General features: G+C 48.2%; 1 protein-coding gene across 1 annotated transcript; it reads right to left on the reverse strand.

Annotated features, from left to right (window-relative positions):
- Window positions 1-21,545: 21,545 nt before the first annotated feature.
- On the reverse strand, window positions 21,546-24,545 carry LOC103650315 (cation/H(+) antiporter 28). The gene has a single exon (XM_008675918.1). It carries the CDS (start codon window positions 24,287-24,289, stop codon window positions 21,761-21,763), a length of 2,529 nt encoding a protein of 842 aa, XP_008674140.1. The 5' UTR covers window positions 24,290-24,545; the 3' UTR covers window positions 21,546-21,760.
- Between the last annotated feature and the right edge of the window lie 261 nt (window positions 24,546-24,806).

Below are 24,806 nucleotides of genomic sequence, written 5' to 3' on the forward strand. Positions count from 1 at the left end.
ATTTTTTTGGTTTGAATGTCTATTTCAACATTTATTTATTTCTACTATCATTACCTTAGTAGACAAATGCACAAACAAATAAACACCAGCATGATGAATTTTTTTATTTAAGTGTCATTTGTTTTAATTACTCATTCTTATTTATAGTTATTCTCTTTTTATAACGATTAGATGGCACACAAAATAAGGAAATCCGATATAGTATTACTGTATCCATTTTGGGTATTACAGCGGGTAAGGGCAAGACACGATGGCCGGACCGGCCAGTGACTGGGTTCACCCCTCCCCGGATCTTTTCACCCCTACCCATCGTTATCTATTTCTCACGCGGCAAGAATCTCCCATGCGAGCATGAATTTCGGCGGAAGATCACTGGCGTCAGGTTCACAACACTGGAGATCTTTCCAGCTACTGTACCATGGCGATCTTCTTCAGTCCATCTATACGAGCAACTTGCAGGGCCTCATTCTCTAATTTTCGTGTGACAACCCACTAACCTGCCTGTATCAAAGTTGTTGTCCAATGTACCAGCTATAACTTTGTTACAAAGACCTTGATCAAACATCCAATGAACCCCCCACAAATCGATCTCAATGTTCATCCAAGTTCACTGATAGTCAAGATTCAGTCTTAAGGTTGACTGACAGTCCAACTTCATGTCTATTTTTCTCTAATTTCTGTACAGTTCTTGGGCTATATCATTTAATCAAACTTGTACCCCTATATTACTTCTACAAACTTGTTGTAATGACCTAGGGAAAAATCTTCATGGATTAAGAAATAAAAGGTTCCAAAGTCAGCTCAATCACACTCATTTCAGAGTTAACCATATGAGTGTCCTTGTGGCTTTTTCACAAATTAGTCCAATTTGTTCCACATTACTTGAAAATCCTCCAATGTAAACGTTGTTTAGTTTTTTATACTTTACCATTTTGATATATGCATTTTGGTCCAAAAGTGCCTAGAACTCAAAATTACATTATAGGGCACAAATTAGGGTTTCCAGGGTTCTCTTTAGGGGTTTGAGTGCTCTAGGGTTTGTGTGCCACTCAAATCCATCAATTTTAGTCTCTTATGAACATTTCCAATAACTTTTGAGGTAATACTCAATTTGGCCTCACATACACCTATATACCCTAATCCCATGGTTAAGTACCCTACTCTAGGGTTAAGAAGCACTTCAAGACACCACATCACACTTGTTTTGAAGTTTTAGCCTAGTGGATGCATTCTAGGTGTAACAAACATAATGACATGTCAATGCATATGATGTCATGCTCAAATTTTAGTTCTGGTAACACTAGGGGTGTTACATCCTTCCCCCATAAAAGAATCTCGTCCCGAGATTTAAGGTCCTAGGGTAAGTAATGGAAAAGGAAACACATCACAACTTTATTTCCTTATTTATCTTACAGAGCAGGGGTGATATGGGGCTTGTTCCAACTCTACAATAATGTATACAAATCTTAAAGGCTACATGAAGCTAAAAACCTAGGAAACTTTTTCTCTAAAAAATCTTGAGTTTCCTAGGTAGCTTCGTCTTCATTGTGTTGGTTCCATTATACCTTATAGAACTTGAGAGTCCTCCTTCGAGTGATTCTATCCTTTTGATCCAGAACTTGAATGGGATGTTCCGAATAAGTCAAGTCTGGTTCCAAAGTAACATCCACCACATTTATGGTTCGATCAGGAATCCAAAGGCATTTCTTTAACTGGGATACATGGAACACATTATGCACCGCAGATAATGATTCGCGCAGTTGAAGTCTGTACGCCACTGGTTCGCATCGTTCAAGAATGGGAAACGGGCCATTATATGGCGGTGCCAACTTTCCTTTTACCCCGAACTGGTTAACACCCTTCATCGGTGATACTTTCAGGTATACATGATCCTCGGCTTGAAAGACCAAAGGTCGGCGTCGTTTATCCGCATAGTTTTTCTGCCGAGCTTGAGCTTCTTTCAAGTTGTGTCTTATCCATTGAACTTTTTCCTCCGTTTCTTTAACCAAGTCAGGCCTGAAAAACCACCGTTCTCCAGGTTCTGACCAATTTAAGGGTGTTCAACATCGTCGCCCGTACAGTGCTTCAAACGGTGCCATCTTAATACTTTCTTGGTAACTGTTATTATAAGAAAATTCTGCCAACGGCAGACAATCATCCCATTTATGTGGAAATTCTAGGACACGTGCCCATAGCATATCTTCAAGTATCTGATTTACCCTCTAAGTTTGCCCACTAGTCTGAGGATGATAGGACGAACTGTGGAGCAATTTAGTGCCTAGAGATTTGTGTAGCTCACTCCAGAACTTGGATACAAATTGCGGTCCTCGGTCCGACACTATCGTCTTCAGAACTCCATGCAAACTAAGAATACGAGCAATGTATAACTGAGCATAAACAACAATTGGGTGATCTGTTTTAACAGGAAGAAAATGTGCCATCTTTGTGAGCCGGTCAATTATGACCCAGATAGAGTCAAATCCTTTAGCTGTCCTGGGTAATCCCACAATGAAATCCATAATAATATCTTACCATTTCTAGGTTAGGATGGGCAAAGATTGTAATGGCCCAGCAGCCTTCATATGTACTGCCTTGACACGTCTGCAAGTGTCACACTTTGCCACATAGCGTGCAATTTCAATCTTCATTTTAGTCCACCAATAATGTTGCTTCAAGTCTTGATACATCTTAGTGCTTCCAGGATGAATGGAATACCGACTAAGATGAGCTTCGTCCAAGATTTGTTGGCGGACTACAGCATCCTTTGGCACTACTATGCGATCTTGAAACCATATTACCCCTTGATTATCTTTCCTGAAACAATTTGCCTTGCCGACCTCCATTTTCTCATGAATATATTTCATACTCTTATCTGTTCTTTGAGCATCAATAATTCTTTGTAGAAGAACTGACTCAAGCTTCAATTGCGCCAAAGTTCCTTGTTGTACTATCCCTAGATTCAACTTTTCCATTTCTTGACATAAAGTGGTGTCAGGTGTTCTTACTGTAAGACAAAGACAAAAAGTCTTGCGACTTAAAGCATCTGTCACCACATTAGCTTTTACTGGGTGATAATGAATTTCCATGTCATAATCTTTGATTAGCTCGAGCCACCTTCTTTGTCTCATGTTTAGCTCAGACTGGGTGAAAATATACTTCAAACTTTTGTGATCCGTATACAAATGGCATATTTTCCCCAGCAGATAATGACGCCAAATCTTAAGGGCATGAACTACTGCAGCCAATTCCAGACCATGGATTGGATAATGTTCTTCATGCCGACGCAACTGCCTTGAAGCATAGGCTATTACTCGTCCTTCTTGCATCAGGACACATCCAAGTCCACTGCCTGACGCGTCACAATACACATCAAAAGGCTTTTCAATATCCAGTTGGGCCAAAACCGGTGCAGTGGTCAACAACACTTTTAGCTGCTCAAAGGCCTCATTGCATTTAGAGGACCAATCAAACTTAGTATCATTCTTCAATAACCCAATAATGGGTCTAAAATTTTTGGAGAAATCCGGAATAAGTCTGCGGTAATAACCAGCCAATCCAAGGAAACTCCAAACTTGATGCATTGTAGTAGGTGAGTTCCATTCCAGAATATCCTTGACTTTACTGGGATCAACCGCAATCCCTTTTGCAGATAAAACATGTCCAAGAAATTGGATTTCTTCCAACCAGAACACGCATTTACTAAATTTGGCATATAGCTGATGTTCCCTTAAGCGCGTTAACACGATCCGCAGGTGTTTTGCATGCTCCTCCTCATTCTTAGAATAGATCAGAATATCGTCAATGAAGACCACCACAAACTTGTCTAAATCGGGCATGAATACTGAATTCATCAAGTATGTGAATTGGGCTGGAGCATTTGTTAATCCAAAAGACATAACCAAGTATTTAAATAACCCATACCGGGTGGTGAATGCGGTCTTGGGTATATCCTCGGGTCGAATTCGGATCTAATGATTGCCCGATCTAAGATCAATTTTAGAAAACACCTGGGCTCCAATGAGTTGATCGAATAAAATATCAATCCGAGGGAGAGGATACTTGTTCTTGATAGTAACTTCATTGAGGGGTCTATAGTCCACGCACATTCGAAGAGTCTGATCCTTCTGCTTGACGAAGATAGCTAGACACCCCCATGGCAATGAACATGGTCTAATGAACCCTTTCTCCAACAAGTATTGTAGTTGTATCTTGAGTTCCACCAGTTCATTAGGTGGCATACGATACGACCTTCTAGAAATAGGAGCCGTACCGGGTTTCAATTCGATCACAAATTCCACGTCCCTTTCCGGAGGCAACCCGGGCAAGTCTTCGGGAAATACATCCAGAAATTCACACACCACAGGAATATCTTGGATTTCTTGTACTATGGCCTCAAAAACTTGTCCAGATGCCTTTACTAGGACAGCTACAGGGTTGGACAATTGGACTTCTTCATGACCATAACTCAATTTAATGGTCCTTTGATCCGTATTGATGATGGCCTTATTCTAGGCTAACCAGTTCATGCCTAGAATTACATCTATATCTTGTCCCTTTATAACAATCATGTTTGTAGGGAACTCACGTCCAGCCAAAGTTATGGGTACATGAAAGACTACTTCCTTAGTAAATATTTGACCTCCAGGATAGTGAATAACAAATCCCTCCCTTGATTCAGTGCTATGTATGCAATGCTTCTCCACAAAAGTCTTGCTCATAAAGGTATGTGATGCACCAGAATCAAAAAGGATAACTGCTGGGTGGTTGGCAACAAGAAACATACCCATCATCACAGGTTCGCCTTCTGGTGTAGTCGCCACCTAGGTATAATAAACTCGCCTAGTTTTCTTCATATTTTTGCCCACTGGAGGGTTGGCCCTATTTCCCTTTCCTTGATTTGTGTTCTCGGAAGTCTGTTGAAAGTTTGATTTGTTCTGCTTTAGGTAGGGGCAATCTTTGATGAAATGCCCAGACTTGCCACAATTAAAGCAGCCACTTGAGGAACTAGGAAGGGCGGGGAAACGAGCACCAGGGGCACTAGGCTGATTGTTCTGGGTAGGGGCAGGATTGGGACGAATGAACACGGGTCGTCTGAAGGGATATGTGGGTGGGCGAGGAGAAGAACGGTTTGGATTGAAAGGTCGGATTACCAGCCTTGTCCGTTTTTCACATCCCTGAGTTGATCCTTCACCCGCATATCTTTTTGGCTTTCCCTGTCTGGAATTTTTGGCTTCCACTGATAGTGTTGTGCTGATAGCTCTGCTATATGTGAGATCTAAACACGTAGCCATTTTGCGCTGGAGTCTATCATTTAATCCCCTCATGAAGCATTTTTCTTTTTCATGTCTGTGTCCACTTGATCGATGGCGTATTGGGAGAGGTGATTAAATTTGTTGAGATACTGCATCACAGAATCTCCCCCTTGCTTCGGACGTATGAACTCTTCCAGCTTCATTTGTAGCACTCCTTTCGGAACATAATGCTCCCTAAATGCTAGTTTGAACTCTTCCCACGTGACCTGGTGTCCTGCAGGCTGGATGGCTGAAAAATTTGCCCACCAGGTGCTGGTAGGGCCTCTCAAATGTTGGGCGGCAAATAGGGGCTTCTGTGTCTCAATGCATCGGATCAGCCCAAATTTTTGTTCCATCACCCGCACCCATTCATCAAGTTCCAGGGGTTCCTCCGCCTTGACAAAAAGAGGTAGACGGGTCTCAGAGAACTCTAGATATGTGGTATCTCATGGTCCTTGAGGTTGACCTCTTCCTCCGTGTTGCTAAAATTGATTTCTCGCCATTTCACACATGAAGCACGTGTTGTCGGTGGTAGCATTGACTAAGGCACCGATAGCCTCAGCCAGTATAGGAGGTACAGGTGGCGGGTTGGGAGTGTCCTCCCCGCCGCGGGAAGTTCCCGCCCCATCATGAGCACGAGTTCACGATGGATTCTGAGGAAGAAAAAACATCCTGAATTATTACATGCCAAACATACGCCATCTTTATTACATTGTTGAACTGTAATAATTATACATACTAAGTAATACAACTCGACTTCCTTATTTATTTTACATAAGTCATTACTTAAACTATATTATCCTACTTTTCTTCGTCCTTAGCTGCTCCACTGCCCGCTTCAGGAAACCGTTTATCTGCAAGGTTCATGGAAGGAAGGGCTTCAAAAAGGTCCAACCCCCCCCCCCTCAGATCCTCCATTAGATGTTCCAGATGGTCTAGCTCCCATTCCTGCAACTTCTGGTGGCACATTCGGATGCAACCGGTCATACAATACGTGCACCTCTGCATGCAGGGTGTTACAATACGCTTGCAGGTTTTCCATTGACGCGCTTAGTTCTGCTACCCGGGCTAGAGCTTTGGCTTCACAATCCCAGGCGAAAGAGCGCAAATTAACGGTCCAATCAATGGTCATGTCGCTTTCCGCAATTTCCTGTTGCGGGCGATTAACTTCTGCTGATAGTTCAGCAATGCGGCGGCTATCGCGCGCACGCTCCCTACTTCCGTGGCGTAGTTCAGACCTGAGTCGCTCTACTCTGGCCTCCAAATCCCCTATTAGGTCGTTACTTCCACTGCTGCTTCCTTCATGTCTAGAGGCCAGCTGATGCTGGGGTACACCATGAGGTCTCGTTGCTTTGCGCTAGGTAGTCTTGGTTCGCGCCATATCTCCATAAGAGGGGAAATTTATTTAGTGTAGTTTAATCATGATGCATGCATAACCTAATAATTAGGGAATCAACTTTTCGTTGATTCCTTATTTCCTACATATACTTTTATTTAGCTCTCTGTTACCCGACTTCAAAAGGTAAATTTAATACCAGAAAGTGGTAAGATAAGAATGAAAGAATGTTTCAAGGTAAGTATTTAAAAATTCTTTTGAAGTACTACTTAATGTCCGAAGAGACGGGCTTCGCTCCGATACCAGCTGTCACGGAACCTCCCAAGGTATTAGGCCCACTTACAGATGTCCTTGCCCTAAGGACCTCAGACAATCATGTAGGTGCGCATAATCACTCGACAAGTTTGGTTATTTGTATCTTCATCATATCGCCCAAGAGCGCTTCACCCATCATGGAGACATTACACACATAATCGGAGTAAAGAATAAGCGGAAAGGATTACAATAACATAATTTACATTCATATAAAATATAGAGAGAGTATTTATTACATCACGGGTGTTCGAGTGCAGCACTTAATATTACATAACTGGGAGGCAAAACATCCTCCCGCCAACAAGTTTACTGATTTTCCTCCTGCTTTGGCACCACCTTCGAGCAGAAACAACAAAACTCGGTTGTTTCATAACCTACAACAACATGGGTTCAAAAACCGTGAGTACGGAGTGTACTGTGCAAGTCTTACCCAACAAAGGGAAAAAAACTTCTCAAGGATATGCTGGCTTGTGGGAATCAAGGCAAAGTTGATCAAGAATCAAAGACTCTGTTTGTAGAAAAGCTTACTAACAGTGGATCCTTAAAAAATCCATTTTTTAGTATCAGGTTAAGTAATTACGTATATCTAGAGTTCTTTCTATCCTAGATCAAACACTTGGCCTACACTAGACGTCTTTTTATCATCCCTTCAGTTCACTGGATTGCTACGTGTAAGTCAGTGACCAAGTATTCATGTCCAAGAAGTAATGGCGATTCGAATCGATTAATACCCGGCTAGGGATCTCCAACCACACGAGATATGTAGCACTTAACACTTGCATATGTCAACTCGCCACCGGGTTTCTCAAGACCAAAATGGGTTCACGCCAACCGAGAGCACAGATACACCACCGTCCAACCTCTTGCCACGGAGGGTACACGCTACTCTCGCAGTCTCTCCACTCCCATTGTGTGGTGGCCTTTCTGGTATTGGTCCGACCGAGGCAAAGCTTACCTATGATGAGGCATGTGGCTAGTTAATGGCTCCTCGGTCAGCAGACCCACATCGGCTCGGTCCTTAAGCGACTCAGACGAAGACAGTACACCGAGACTTCCTTCTCATGCAAGTCACCCGCCTGGTCTCGTCTTTATCATTTATAACCCAAAGTTTGGTACCTGACAGAGGTACATCTTTTCAGATATTGAACCCATCATGGCCATGATGGATTCATCATCAAGTCTTTTCTTTGAAAACTTCCCATCCCATATGAAGCATCATCTTATGTTTAAAACAAAACATTTTGTTTTCTAAAGCAAAGCCAAGCATCAGAAAACTTTAAGTAAAACAGGTATCAAGGAATGGTAATCAGTTCCAAGGAAGGAAATGCAACAATTGTTTAGCACATAACTCCTATCACCTAATGCATCATCTCAAGTGATAAAGAGTTTAAAACAACAAGGAAAGGGATAAATGCACCAGGGATTGCCTTGTGTTGCAGGAGGTTCTGGGTCTGTCCCACAGATGTCAAAATAGAAGTTGTTCTCAACCGGGGGATTCTCAGCTTGCGGGGCAACTTCTTCTTCTGCTACAACTTTTTCTTCGTTTTCTATACATAACAATACATATACATGAATGCTTATGTGATGCTATGAATATGCAAGTATATAATAGAAACATACTAGGTTGTATCTTGAACAGAACTTTCCTTCACGGTACACACTAGTCACTAGGGTTTCCTGAGGTAGTATTCTATCAGTACTAGGCAATTAAACCCTAGGAAGCTAGTGTATTGGGTTTGGATCAAACAATGCCCAAATCGTTTCAAACTCCACCCATGGGCTTTAATCATCAAACTTAGCTTACCCAAAAAGTTTTATTATTTTTGGAGCTACCAAATTAATTATAAAATTCTAAAAAGGCTAGGTTTAGGCATCTTTAAATGCTAAATAATTCCAAGTTTGGACTAAAAATCTTGGAACTATTTTTAATAAATACTAGATGAATTTAGGAGTCTAGCAAAATTGGTCCTATAATTTTACCATTTTTCTAGAGTTTCCTATAATTTTCTAAGTCTGGCAGAAAAAGGAAAACTTTGAATAGTACTAGGCTGATTCTGGCCCAAACCGGCCCACAACCAGGCAAAGCGCGCCCGCATTGGCGATTTTGCGCAGAGGTCCTCGACTATTCGAAAAACCAATAAAGAATCCTTATTCCCTATTCGCTTGTGCCACTGACATGTGCACCTAGGCCCTTCACTTCTTTCTTCTTCGCATGGCCAGGTCCTCGACCACGGACGACAGAGTGGCTACTCCGGCGAGCTTGTACCGGCCGCAATACCCAATAATCCATGCTCGAATTCAGTCTACACCTAATTCTACCCATGGCACTCCATTGGGGATCACTAATTGAGCCCGAACGCCGTCCTAAAGCTCGGTCTACGGGCACCCGAGGATTTGAAGCTTTCTCGGTTCGTTCCCAACGACATACTACAATAGCATACGACTTGGGAGCACGATGAGCTTTAGCAACTTAACAGGACTCAAGAACGACGTCTAGGAAGGCGAGTGGAGGGACAGAGAGGTGGGTCGTCGGAGGGGGTGTTCGCGGTGGCGCAGAGAACTGATTTGGGGGAAATCCAAATTCGGGCGCTACGGTGGAAGATTGGAGGCGAGAAGCGGTGTGCTGGGCGCGTAACAAGTAGGTGGAACAGGGGTGGAGGTCCAATTTATAGACTCCGGCTGAGCTTATCACGAATTTTGGAATGGGATCGAGTTCACCGTGGCCAGGATATTTTTACGGTGGCCAGCTCACCGTGGCGCGTTAGAGGGAAATGGTTCCGGGATGATAACCGGTTGCTTGCCACGATCTTTATGACGCGGAGGATAGATCGCTGCGTGTCACAATCGGGGAAACGGTGAGCTCCGATGATGCAACACGACTAACCGCGGCGGGTAAGGGGAAGACACGATGGCCGTACTGACCAGTGATTGGGTTCACCCCTCCCCGGATCTTTCACCCCTTCCCGGTGTTATCTATTTCTCACGCGGCACGAATCTCCTAGGCGAGCATGAATTGTGGTGGAAGATCACCGGCATCAGGTTCATGGCACTGGAGATCTTTTTAGCTACTGTACCATGGCGATCTTCTTCAGTCCATCTGTTTGAGCAACTTGCAGGGCCTCATTCTCTAATTTTCGTGTGACAGCCCACTAACCTGCCTGTATCAAAGTTGTTGTCCAATGTACCAGCTATAACTTTGTTACTGTTAGAACTTGCTCTCCTAGGCAAATTGATCCAACGGGAAAGCAAAAAGAGTATTTGCAAAGTTTGTTGTGGGATGGCAAGAGCTTTGTTAATCTACCCCTGTGAGGGCACTGTACGGGGTATTTATAGGCACTCGAGTGGCCGCCCGTCCCTTGTCAAAGATGTTTATGCCCTCGAGTACCCGGTTTATCCCCAGAATATTCCCACGAGGGGAGGTTACAAACAGTCATTACAGTAAAGGCTATTACAAACGCGGCCCGTAATGCGCTTATCCTCGCAGGGCCCATTACCATGGGCCGAACCCCGCATGGGCCTCCCGGGGCGGTGACGACGTGGGAGACTCATAGACTTCAACAAAGCCTTCGTCTTGCAACCGAGAGGACAAAGGGGGACCACGCTGGTCTTCATCCAATCGACGCCTTCGGCTTGTTCGGACGTGTTCTGTGGATGTTCCTTCGTCGGAGTGATGAGGAGACGAAAGCATCGAGCGAAGGGTAGCGTGTTCGCCTTCGCCCCAACATTTGCCCTCCAAGGGACTAGTTCGACTAAGTCATCTGGTGTCGAAGACGCCGCTAGATGGGGGAGACGCTACCCTCGCTCGAAGTGGTCCTGCGGGGTTTTTTGAAATGTGACCGTTGATGGACGTGTTACTGTTGGACTGCGTGTTTCCCAAAGCGTCGCGTCCTGTCTATAAAAAGGCGACCGAGGGCGAGACTGTTTCTTACCCTTGCCTGCGCCGTAGAAACCCTAGCTTTTGCAAACCGGTCGCCTGCCCTCCTTGCTCTCCCGCTTCAGAAATCTGGCCTGCGTCAAGCAGACCGCGCGCCGCCGCCGATGGTATGTAGCAATGTCTTCTTCCTCGTCTGTTGTGAGTGCGTCGTTGGTCGATCCGTCGTCCGAGGATACCTTGAGTGATTTGGTGGCGATGGAGTTGCAACCGGGCCACACCGTGGACTTCGGCACTTCGAGGATTTCCTTGGTCCGCGTGCAGGAGATGCAGTGGCTTGGATACTTTGGTGACGGTGTCGGGCGGGTTCCGGGGGCTGAGGAGATCCCTGAGCCTGAGGGCGAATTGGTTGTGTTTGAGGCATTTTTCATTGTCGACCTTCGTCTCCCGGCGCATCGCTTCGTGGCGGAGGATTTGCGGAGGTCCGAGGTGCAGGTCCACCAGTTGACGCCTAACACCGTGGTTCCGCTGGCGAAGTATGTTTGGGCGGTTGCTTCTTACGGTGGGCAGCCGTCTGTGGAGGTCTTCGCCAAGAACTATTGCCTGCATTGGCAAAAAAGGAAAATAGGAGATAAGATTGCACAATTTGGATCGTGCACCTTTACGCCGAGGACTGGAAAGACTTCAGCGGAAGTCATGGAGATAGTCCCTTGTGCCAGGAACAAGTGGGGCAACTGGTGGGATTTTTGGTTTTATGTTTCTTGTGGGGAAGTCGAAGATCTGCCTGGGCTCCCTCCGGCCATTCTGTGCTCTCACTGCTATGTGGCGTTCCCTCGATTCGAGGTGGCGGAGGATGATGAGGACGAAGGGGCCCTTCGGTACGCTGCCCACATGAGTAGCGGGCGCGATTTGGTTGAGGAATTTATCGGCTATGGAGTGTGGCCCTTGGCACACGGCTGGGTACTTGGCGAAGTGTGCCCCCGCTGGATGCCGACCCTGGGCGATCAGTTAGTGCGAAGTCCTTCCTTCGCTGTGGATTTACGGGGCTGGAACCTGGCCGCATTTGTGCGAGAAGTGGAGGCCGAGGCCGCAAGGATTGTAGGGTGATATGTGCCGAAGACTGAGACCCTACGGAGTTGGGATATCCGCGGTTCGAATGTTCGGTTGAATCGTGTTTTTGAGTTGAACCGTCTGCCATATGCCGGCTACCCAGGAGACAACGATGCCGTTGTTGGTGACCGCCAGGGAAAAAGGGCGGTGGCAGCGGTTGACGAAGGCCCTTCGCGGGGAGCGGGCCGGCTGGGGCCGCTAAGAAGAAGAAACTAGGTACAACAACTGAGGGGTTGGGGGCTTCCGATCGTTTTGCTGTGGATTTATTGGGAACTTGCGCGGCTCCCGGGGAGAGGATGTCTTCGCCCGAGCTCCGGGAATCTTCCGCGCGAATGCTGAAGGTTACCGGGAGTCGCTAGCCTAGGAATGTTCCGATCCCCCGGGCGGCCGGCGAGGACATGCGTACGTCTCGATTAGCTCATGAGATGAAGATTTTTCCTTATGGACGGAATGTTGCTGCTGTTGTATCGGCAGTGATGGAAAAGGATCGCCAAGACGCGTCACAGAAACGTCGTGCGTTCGCGAGGGTCGGGGACCCGCGTAGCGAGGTCAAGATGGCCTGGGGGATCGCGAAGTCTGCTGCCCCCGGCACCAGCAAGCCTCCGCTGGGCACGAAGTCTGCTGCCCTCGGCCCTAGCAAGCCGCTCCCTGCCGTGCCTGCACAGGAGTGAAGGCCTCCATCCCCGCCGCGTACTGCTGAGATGGAGGTGGGTGGGGCCGAGGTCTCCATGGATATTTCCGTGGATGACTATCTTATGGGCGGCATCGCGATGTTCGACGCCCATACAGGGCAGGGACCTATTGGTGAGTTTTTTTTGGGACTAGGTGTTTGATGAGACTATGGTGCAGGATCGAAGGCTAGGCAACTAGCTGTTGTCCCGGCGCCGGTGGCGGCTAGGTCGGTCGCGCGTGGCGACTGGGGCGAAGGGGTCTTCGCAGGACCCATGGTCCAAGTTTTGCGCCAGCGGCTAGATCGCTTCGGCCGCCACCGTTAAGGACATGGCAGGCTCAGTTGCGCAGCAGCTGAAGCATGTAAGTAGTCTTCGATAGTGTATTCTTCTTATATGACTTCGAATTTGACAATGTCTGATGCCAGGTGGCCGCCTTCGCCGAATGGATTGCGTCGGGGGCCCTGACCTCGGAGTTCGCTGCCGAAAGGCGACGACTCGAGGGGAGGATTGAGCGCCTCCGGACACAGCACACTGAGGTTGTGCGGGATAAGTCGGCCGAGGAGAACAAGAGCTGCAACCTGATGGAGAAGCTGTCGGCTGTGGAGGCTAAAAAAGAGGACCTCGGTCGCTGGCTAGCGGCGTAAAAGGAGGATGCTGACAAGGCCTGCGCGGAGGCCCAGGCTATGCACGCCGATGCCAAGCTTGCATGCGCTGAGGCTAACCTCGCTCTCTAGCATGCTGCGGAGGCGGAGGCGAGCCACAGGAGCCTGCGCGGCTATCTGGACAAGGCGGAGGCCTCTACCCGCACAGAGGTCGACCGAGCGCGTGCGTTGCTCGTGGACGTGGACCGGCAGCTTGGTGCGTGTACGACCCCCTTTGATGCGTCCGGTAAGGAGGTGGGCCTCCGCTTTCTTGGATGGTTGCAGGAGGAACCGGAGGTGCTTCCGTCGATCATGATGGGTCTCATGTCCTTCGCCTCGCTCATCACCTGTGAGGGAGCTGCGAATGCCTTGTCCCGTGAGGGATGCAGGCACTTCGAAGTCTTTGATTGATCCGACGAAGACTTCGATTGCGAGATCTTCTAGGTCGAAGACGCGATGCTAAAGCGGTCTGCTGGGGCACTTTATGATAGGATATGGGGCCCTCACGGTCGTGATACTGTCCGGGAAAGGTCTCACCGGGTGATGGAGCAGGTACGAATTGTTATTATTTTATTTTGTTATTATTATTTTTATTATTTTAGTTGTTTTTAAGAATATGTACTTATATTTGGTGCTATTTTTGTAGGTGGCGAATGATGAGGAGGTTGACGACTTGGGAGGCCTGGAGAGCACGATGGCTCTAGCAGAGGGTGCCAGGGCGGGGATTAGGGAGCAGCCGGCGCCGCCAACTAGTGCTAGCGAAGACGACCCTGTGGCAGCCGCCGCGTTGCCTGAAGACACTTTGGTGGGAGCCGCACAGGCTGCCGAAGACCCTGCAGCGTCGGCCGGCCCTTCGCATGTGGCGGGATAGAGTTAGGGGCGTTGGGTGCGGGGCTTTATTTTTGTGATACTGAAAATCGGTTGCTGCGCAGGTTCCGACGTCTGGACCTGCGCAAGCAACCCCTATTGATGGTACTAATTTTGTGGTGGCCGTGAACGCAGTGCCTGCTAATGATAGTTTGTCTGGTTCTGAATCTGGGTCTTTTTCATCTGATAGTGGTGAGTTCGAGAGCCCGTTTTCCTAGACTGAAGAATCTTCGGATGAAGATTTGGATGAGTATAAAAAACTAAGCAACTTTTACATTGGGAGATTTCCATGTGTTGTGGAACAAATTGGAGTAATTTGTAAAAGTTCCCAAGAGTATCCATATGGCTTAACTCTGTAAACATTGTAATTGGACTCACTTTGGGACCCTATATCTCTTAATCCATGGAGATTTTGCTATAGGTCACTACAACAAATTTGTAGAGCTACTATAGGGGTACAAGTTTGATTATGTAGTTAAGCCCTAGAGCTACCTACAAATTGGAGAAAAATAGACCTGAAGTTGGACTGTCAGTCAAATCAGAGACTGAAACTCGACTGTCAGTGTGCTTGGATGATCTTTGGGGGCTGAATTTCGCATGATCTAGTGAGTATTCGATCAAGATCTTTATAACAGAATCCAAGCTGGTATGTAGAGCAATAACTTTGGTATGTATGGATAGGTAGCTTTCCACATGAAAATTTGAGAAAGGAGCTCCTTAACTTGCTCGGTCAGGCACACTGAATGGAGTTTCCATGGTACAGTAACCTGAAGAAGATCAGGTGCAGTGAATCCTGCCGCCGGTGAACTCATGTTGCGATTCACGCTGGCCGCCGCGATTCGTGCTCTGTGGCACACGGATAACGGCTTGCGGTAAAAGATCTCGGCGTGGGGATGAGCTTGGGCACTGTTACTGCCTAGTTCGCCGTACCCACTTGCACAACGATGTGGTCGGACGGTCATCACAGTGGTGGTTGCCATTTATCGCGATTGCACCAAGCCGTGACCCTTTCACCATGTAGCTATGACGTGGCAAGCCTAGAATTACCATCCTTGAGCCGTTGTATCAGTTAGTGCCACGACAGATAGCTCCGTTGACTCATTCTCTCATCACCGCAAGCTCTTCTCCGTTCAAATTCGTCATACTCCCGGTCGCCCTCTATAAATTGAGTGCTCGGCCTGCTCCGCTAACTTGTTACGAAGCTAGTACACCAGTCCTCGCTCCTGATTAGCCACCACAGCCCCCGAATTTGGAATTTCCTCCAAATCGGCCAAGAACGCCGCCGTGAGACACCTCGCCATGGCCAGCCATCCACAGGTCGGTTCGTGCTTCTCTGGTTCATGTTCTAGCATCCTTAGGGTCTCCTGTTGCTCGTAGACTCAATCAATTGAACGCTACCGCGCTTAGTCATCGAGAACAGCTTGGCCTGTCCTCGGTTTTTGTTGTGGTCGTGGCCAGGGGAATTCAGGGCCGGATTAGCTAAATTAGGGCATGGACTAGGCTCGTCTGGGTTCGGAGATGATGATTCGATGCTCGGTTTCGACAGTCGTCGCCGTTTGAGGCGAGTCCTAGCGAGGGGGTGGCCGGCGGACGAACGCGTCATCGCAGTGACTTGTGTCGTGAAGAAATAGAAGTGAAAGGGGTTTTGTGCAAATGTCAGTGAGACAGGTGAATAGTGTCGCGGGATTCTTTACGAGTTTTCAAATGGCCCGGGGTCTTCGCGCAAAATTGCCAGCGCAGGTGCGGGTGCGCGCGTGTTTCCTCTGTTCGTGGGCTGGTTTGGGCCAGATTTGGCCCATCGCTGTTCATTCTTTTTCCTTTTCTTTTTACTGCTAGATTAGAAAATATGTAAAAATAGTAGAAAAATGATAAAATTATGAGACCAATTTTGCTAGACTCCTAAAATCATCTAGTATTTAATAAAAATAGTTCCAAGATTTTTATTCTAAAACTATAATTATGTAGCCTTTAAAGGTGTTCAAACTATAATTATGTAGCCTTTAAAGGAGTTGGGTGCTAAACAATTATTGCATTCCCTTCCTTGGAAACTGATTACCATTCCTTGTCACCTGATTTACTTAAAAGTTTTCTAATGCTTAGCTTTGCTTTAGAAAACAAAATGTTTTGTTTTCAACAAAAGGTGATGCTTCATATGGGATGGGGATTTTTACAAAGAAAAGATTTGTGATGGTGAATCCATCATGGCCATGATGGGTTCAACATCTGAAAAGATGTACCTCTATCAGGTACCAAAATTTGGGTTGTAAATGATAAAGACGAGACCGGGCGGGTGACTTGCACGAGAAGGAAGTCTCGGTGTAGTGTCTCCGTCTGAGTCGCTTAAGGAACGAGCCGATGTGGGCCTGCTGACCGAGGACCGTTTAACTAGCCATATGCGTCGTCATGGGTAAGCTTTGCCTCATCGGACCAATTCCAGAAAGGCCACCACGCAATGGGAGTGGAGAGATGGCGAGAGTAGTGTGTACCCTCCATGGCAAGAGGATGGACGGTGGTGTATTTGTGCTCTCGGTTGGCATGAACCCATTCTGGTATTGAGAAACCCGGTGGCGAGTTTACATATGCAAGGGTTAAGTGCTACATATGTCGTGTGGTTGGATATCCCAAGCTGGGTATTAATCGATTCGGATCGCCGTTACTTCTCGGACATGAAGACTTGGTCACTGACTTACACATAGCAATCCATTGAATTAAAGGGATGATAAAAGATGGCTAGCATAGGCCAAGTGTTTGATCTAGGGTAGAAAGAACTCTAGATGCAGGTAATTACTTAATCTGATAATAAAAATGGATTTTTAAGGACCCACTCATAGTAAGCTTTTATGCAAACAGAGTCCTTGATTCTTGATAAGCTTTACCTTGATTCCCAAAAGCCAGCATATCCTTGAAAGTCTTTTTCCTTTGACGGGTAAGACTTGCAAAAGTACACTTCGTACTCAGGGTTTTCGAACCCATGTTGTTGTAGGTGATGAAACAACCGAGTTCTATTGTTTCTACTCAAAGGTGGTGCCCAAGCAGGAGGAAGAACACTAAACTTGTTTGGGGAGGGTTGTTTTGCCTCCCAGTTATGTAATAATAAGTCCCGCACTCGAACACTCGGTTATGTAATAAATACTCTTTCTATATTTTAGATATGAATGTAAATTATATTATTGTAATCCTTTCCGCTCATTCTCTTCTCCGATTGTGTGTAATGTTTACGTGATGGGTTAAGCGCTCTTGGGCGATATGATGAAGATACAGATAATCGAACTTGTTGAGTCATTATGCGCACCTGCATGACTGTCTAAGGTCCTTAGGACAAGAACATATGTAGGTGGGCCTAATACCTTGGGAGGTTCCGTCACAAGCATGGCCATGGCGGGTGCGCGGACCGGAAGTTAGAGGAGGGGGAGAGGACTGACAAGTGGGGCCCGCCAGACAGTGTCCTAGGCATGCAGATGCGCGGAGGAACGCACCGACAAGCGGGACCTAGGCGGCAGAGAGAGGGAGGGAGTGGGCGCGCGGGCGCGAGAGCTACCGCTGACAGGTGGGCTCCACCAGTCAGACGCGCGCGGAGCTTGGCCGGCTTGGGCTAGTTGGGCCGAATTAGGATTTTTTATTTCCTGGAATTTCTAATTGCTTTTCTATTTTATTTTGCCTAGGGTTTTCAATTCAAATTCAAACCAAGTTTCAAATTCAAACTAAATCAAACATGTGCAACAATTTAAAGGATATTTTTAAGCTCAACATGATGCAACATTTCATGACTCATAATGTTTTGACAAAAATAACTAATAAATCCCTCACTAATTAATCTAGATCTACTCAAAAGAAAAAGAGAGAGATATATATATGAGTAACACCTGAATTTGGTAGATATTTAGAAAGAAGTTTTATACCCCAAATTCAGGGTGTTACAACGAGACCACGACGGACTGCGATGATGTCTTCTCTGGCGCGTTGTGCAGGGGGTGCGAGTGAGGGAGGGGGAGAGGGAGTAGGGTGCGGGCCGCTAGAAATGGCTGGGGTGTGGTGGGCGAGGCCTCGGGGTGCGTCGTGGGCACGGGTCGTGCGTGCGGACGGTTGGGGGGACGGGACTGACAGGCGGGGCCCTCATGTCAGTAGGACGGAACGCACGAGCGAGCGAGCAGCGTCGACAGGTGTTGCCCAGATGGTAGAGAGAGAACAGGCAATGGGCGTGCACAGGCGAGAGGGATGGCGCCGACAGGCGGGGCCAGATGGTAGAGAGAGGGTGTGGGGGGAGGGAGAAATGGGCTGCTTGGGTCGAAAGGTCGGGTGGAGGGGGCTCTCGGGCTTCTTTGGTTTTTCTTTTTATCTCTGAATTTATGATCCCTTTTTCTTTTATTTTCTCTTTTGAATTCAAATCCAATCAAACCACAAATTCAAATCTAAATATTTCAAACATGTGCATCAACCAAAAAGAAAGTTTAGGATTAGCATGGTGCAATATTTTATGTCTTCCTAGGTTTTAATATTCTAAAGAAATACACCTCTCAAATAAATACCTAAAATTATTTTAAAAAGAAAAAAAAGGAAACTATAGAGATGAGAAAAGAAGTAACACCTGAATTTGGTATATATTAGAGGAGAAATTTTATATGCTAAAATTTAGGGTTTTACAGACCGCTTGGCATTCCTGTGCCCCATCCGAGATGCTAATCGGTGCGTAAGGAAGCGGAGTGTATACTGAACTCATCCGAGATCGTAGCGCGGAGGCTTCCGCCCATGGTGGAGCATGACTCTGCGGCGGTGCCGAACTTCGGCATGGAATTCCACATATCTCCGGGTCTCACATTGATTTGTTTTACCATGATCAGGTTCCACTCGTCTTGGTGAATCGCCACGACTTCATCTGGGATCCAGCAGTGGAGCCAACGCAAGAATTGTCTACGGTGGCGGCAACTCTCCATCTCTCCGACCTCTCTGCTCGCTTCTGGCGGCGTGCTCTCGATACTCAGGTTTGATCCAGTGACTCTAGTTTGAGGGCAATGGGGAGCGGGGTCCGAGCTTTATACTGTGGAAGGGGAAGAGATTTATTCGGTTGGGATCATAATCCCAACGATCGCGTTGGATCATAACAACCCTTGATGCATTCTGTTTCAGTTTAGAAACGATAGAGGAGAAACTGGCAAGAGGGTCCCACCTATCAACCTCTCCGCAGAAACACGCGTGCACGGGGAGATCGAATTTTTTGCATTTTGGTCCTTCATCGGAAACAAATTCACGTTTAGACCCTAGAAAATTTTAATGTCATTTTTGGACCCTTTACTCGGCGCCGTAGCCTGTGGCGCTGAGGTAACACAGCTCGGCGCCATAGGCTATGGCGCCGAGGTACGTGCTGCGTTGGCACAAACGGACGTCGTGGCGCCGACGTGGTACCGAGCTCGGCGCCATAGATCATGGCGCCGAGCTCCGTTCTGTACAGAAAACTTGTCTAGCTCAGTTGGTAAAATACAAGGCTTTTATTTAGTGTAGAAGAAAAAAAATGAATATGTGTGCTTCTTTTTACTGGGAATATGTTATTATGTATTTAAAATTTATGTTCAAAATAACTCAATGAAAATATAATATTTTTATTTGATCACGATTGAAGTAAGAGCGTTCTCGTTTGATTTTTATTGTGGTTAGCTGAGCAAACAAGGAGAGAAGTTGACGACTTGTGAGCACTGTGGCACACAGCTGCTGTGCTCGCCGAATAAAAATAATCTGGACGAATAAACAAATCAGTCACAAAAATAAAACTGAATGAGAAATAAATCAGGACAGACAAATCAGCGACATAAACGAAAAATATGGACAACAAAAAAACAAATAAGTGACAAAGACAAAAAGTATTAATAAAAAACACACACCGTGGGGCTCGAACCCACGACCAAAAGTTTAAGAGCGTTGTATTTTACCAACTGAGCTAGACAAGTTTTCTATACAGAATAGAGCTCGGCGCCATGATCTATGGCGCCGAGCTCGGTACCACGTCGGCGCCACGACGTTCATTTGTGCCAACGCAGCACGTACCTCGGCGCCATAGCCTATGGCGCCGAGCTGTGTTACCTTGGCGCCACAGGCTACGGCGCCGAGTAAAGGGTCCAAAAATGACATTAAAATTTTCTAAGGTCCAAACGTGAATTTTTTTTGGATGAAAGACCAAAATGCAAAAAATTCGGACGGGGAGAAAGCCTGGCTATGGCCCCCACCTAGCAGTGGTCACGCTCCTCCAAGGCGTGTCCATGAGACAGCGACATAGGGCACGCGCCAGGGTGGAGATGGGCCAGCCGGTGCTGAGCGGGAGGAGAAATAGCTAGGCCGGAAGGAGGGGTCTTGGCTCAAGAAGGTGAGTTTTCCCTTTTTCTTTTGTAATTCTGTTTCCCATTTTCAAATTTCAGTTTTCAAATTTGAATTCAAATTCTCGTTTAATATTCAAATCACACTTATATGCACATCCAAAAGTCCAGCATGATGCCTAATTTAAATGTTATTTGTTTATTTATTATCTTGTTTTATCTATTAAACAAATGTTTTCTTAATATGAAACTCATATACACAAAAGACACTATTCTAAGAAAACAATTTATAATATATCGTCTTAAATCTTTTAGTGAATATTCTTAAATATTAATTCAACCTAAATACTTTTATATGTATAAGGATCCCTCATTTATGCTCTACCAAGAGAGGGCTTCTAATCACATAACACAAAAGAATGGTTTCACCAATTGAATTGAGAACTTTCTATTTTACCCTAGGTTTTCAAATTCTAGCTTCAAAGTTTAGCTCTAACCTTTGAACTACCAAAATTTTATTATTACTATTTATTTACTTTAGGGAAATATACTTTATAAGGAAAGTAAACTAATATTAATAGGCATTTTTGACTCAAATCTTTTTGAAAAAAAATCTAAACCACCAAAATATAATTTTGCGTGTTACAAATGCGCAGCAAATAGGAATAGGATATGGTCCCACGCTTCACGGTTAAACCAATACCCAAATACGTAGTAATCAAACAGGTTGTGGTTTTGGCACTGCAGTCTATGAAAACCATAGTATTCGTGTCATGGCAATTGTAAACCATAGTATTTAAAAACTTGATTTTGAAATACTTTGGTTCTAAACAGGACCTAAGGGCCTGTTTGGAAATGCAGTTTTGAAATGATTTAGTTTTGAGATACTATAGTTTACAATTGTGCATGACACAAATACTACGGTATTACTTTACCACAGTAAAATCACAGTATTGCTCAAAACCGAGATCTGTTTGGTTCTATTGGAAAAACAAAGTATATGTAGAGAGAAGAGAAGAAAACTGAGGTCATGAGTGGAGTTTCGAAAACTCCAAAAATACCACGGTTTTAGGTAAATCATGGTATTTAAAACTGTGTTTTGCCTGTACAAACCAAACACCTTTTGTGTTCCAATACTATAGTATCATCAAATATTATAGTATTATTTCAAAACTGCAAAAATACTATACTTCCAAACAGGGCCTAATATGTTTCCTTGAATCCTATGCCTAGACAGAGAAGATCGTTCCCTTACGCCCAACAATATATGTCCTTTCTAAATTTCATTCACGAGTACAAATATCTATATATGCATGCTGCAAAAAGTACATTGCTCCACTGGAGGCAAGTATATATCTACAAGGGCATGAACTCCTCGTCGATGACCTTGTAGTGCTTCTTGGCGTCGTACTGCTGCACGATGAGGACGGAGGCGGTGGTGGAGAAGTCGGAGGAGGCGAGGATGTCGCCGACGGGGCCGAGCTCCAGGCACTCGGCCCACTCATCCAGCCCCTCCGTCAGCACGGAGCTGCGGTCCCTGCCGCGCCCCACGATGAAGAGCCGGTAGTCCGCCTGCATGCCCCGGAGCACCGCCACCAGCTCGGCCCCGTCCGCCACGTGCTTCTCCAGGTACCCGATGGCCGTGGCGCCCTGCTGCCTGCTCCCGGCCACGTGCTTCCGGTAGAACTCCGCGAAGAACTTGTCGTCCACCTGCATCTGCGCCTCCTCCTGCCCCAGCGCCGACGACGCCGGGGCGCCGATGCCGATGCCACTGCCGCCGCCGCCGCCGCCGCCGCCGCGCCGGCTGCCCTTGCTCTCGAACAGGCTCGTCCGTGCCTTAGCGCGCGCCTGCGCCGTCGCGTTCTGCACCACGCGCAGCGCCGTCAGACGCACGCCCGGGTGCTTGTACATCAGGGACGCCAGCGTCAGGGCCTCGCGGTCGTCCGCGCCTCCGATGAACACCACCACAACGGCCGCCGCCGTCTGTGTCTGGGAGCCGCTGCTGACGGCGGCGGCGTGCTTCCCGAGGCCTCGGTCCACCACCACGCCCACCGAGCACGGCGCCAGCTGCAGCACCTTCTGGTTGACGACCCGGAAGCCGTAGTGGCCCGGTTCCATGGTGCCATCCGCCCGCTGCGCCTTGTGGAACGGGAGCAGCACCAGCGCTGCCATCGCGTCCTCCGCGCAGATGCAGATGTCGCTGTGCATGTCCGGGAACGACGACAGAGCCAGCAGCCGCCGCACCTTCACCTTGGCGCCGCCGCCGCACTCCGCCTGGTACGCGTCCAGCGCCTCGCCGATGAGCTTACGCATCTCCGACACCTCTTCGTCCACCACGGTAACGCCGTCGAAGCCGCCGCCCTTCACGATGGCCGCCGCCGTCTGGTCCGTCATCTGCACCATGTCCACGGCGTACACGGCGAGCTCGCCGCCTCCCCCGGCGCCGCCGCCCCAGCGCAGCGCCTCCATCAGGTAGGCCAGCGTCGGCACGTCCTGCGGGCCGTGCAACCCCACCACGAGGCGCAGCTCCGTGGACGGGTCGTGGTGCTGCAGCCCCATGAGCCGCCACTGCACACTCCGCCGCGCCCACGACGCGATGCCCACCCCGACCATGGGTGTCACCGCCACGTTGAGGGCCACCATGAAGATAATGGCCATGAAAGACTTGTCCGTAATGATGCCGGCGTCGAACGCCGCCTGCGCGCAGTAGAGGTGGAAGTAGCCCTTGACGTTGAGCAGCATCCCCAGCGCCAGCGCCTCCAGCCACCCCAGGCCTCGGAGGAGCCCTGCCGCCGCGCACCCCGTGAGCTTCCCGAGCGTTCCCATGACAGTGACGAAGAAGACCTTCCACCACGGGAAAGGCAGCTCCATGACGTAGGCCCGGAAACCTTCGTCCCGCGTGAGCCCCGCCACCTCGATGTCGTCCGTGGTCTGGCGCAGCGAGAGGCAGACGTGGGCGACGTAGAGCGGCAGCACGAAGGAGCTGAGCACGAAGTTGGTCTTGCTCACCAGCAGCCTCGACACCCTGCCCTCGCTGGGGAACGCCAGCCCCACCAGGAACGCCGCCATGTTGACGTTCAGGCGCAGCGCGGAGCTGAGCCAGCAGAGCGCGGCGGCGGCGAGCGCCACGAGGGAGAGGTCGAAGCCTCGCATGCGGCGGCCCTCCGGGTTTCGCGCACCCACCCACTCGGCCATGGCCCTGGACACGAAGGCGGACACGATGACGACGACGAGGACCGCGGCCGTGAGCACCGGCTGCACGATGGGGGAGTCGTCGGACTCGCGTCCGTCCACGCCGGTGTCGCGCCAGATCATGCTGCCGACTGCGATGAGCATGGTGGTGAGCATGTCGGAGGCGAGGCCGGCGCCCACGGCGAGGCGGCCCACGGCGGTCTTGGCGATCTTGAGATCGGTGGTTAGGCGGGTGAGGACGGGCGAGGCGGTGTTGGCGAGCACGGCGGCCAGGCCGAGGAAGGAGCGGAGGGACCGCTCGTGGACGACGCCGGAGGTGGCCTGCATGAGCGGCATGTGGAAGAGCGTGACGAGCACGCAGGTGGAGAGGATTCCGGCGTAAGCGACGACGGAGTCGCCGGTGGGGGCGTCGAGGAGCGTGGTGGGGTCCATCTCGACCCCGAGCGCAAAGAGGTAGGGCGCGAAGACGAAGCCGCCGATCTTGCCGAAGACGAGGTTGATGGCGTTGGTGAGGGAGAGCACACGGAACTGGGCAAGGATGATGCCGAGCAGCAGGTCGGAGAAGACGCGCGGCTGGTAAACTTTGCGGAGCAGCGCATACAGGACCTTGCTGCTCAGCAGGATGACGCCGAACTCGAACAGGATCGTGTTGTAGTTGGCCGACAGGATGCTGCTCGTCATGGAGCAGTCCATGGCCGCCCAAGATAGGATTCTATGATAGGCTACCTAGCTGCTCGTCGATCATCAATTTCTTGTTCGTTTCGATTCCGCCACGAAGGACAAGGCAGCAAGAGCGGACACAGGTACGGTGGTGAGGCTGCGGCAGAGAGCATTTCGCGCGGTTGCTTCTTTTTATCTAGCTCTCATACTGTAAAAGAAAATCGTTTTCGAAGTTCCTTGCGTTTGGGTAATAGAGGTACTTTTGGAAGGACGGCCTATACATGCTGGACTGTTTTACCCCCATCATTTAATTGCCGACGTCTGAATTAAAGGATGCGCATGCGGGAAGGGGAATGCATGAGTGCATGTGTGTGGCCCGTTGCATGCCGCATGTACCGCGTCCCATGCAACGCGCGGCCATTGCGTTGTCTCGGCATCTCGGAGAAAAGCTTTCATGCCATATGCACAGCGCTGCATGCAACGCGCGCACATTGCGTTTCCCGTTCCCGTTCCCTCGATCTGTGGTGTATAGATGGGCAAACGGGACGGC

The sequence above is a fragment of the Zea mays genome, chromosome 3, assembly GCF_902167145.1.
Source record: "Zea mays cultivar B73 chromosome 3, Zm-B73-REFERENCE-NAM-5.0, whole genome shotgun sequence".
In the NCBI taxonomy this organism is placed as follows: Eukaryota; Viridiplantae; Streptophyta; class Magnoliopsida; order Poales; family Poaceae; genus Zea; species Zea mays.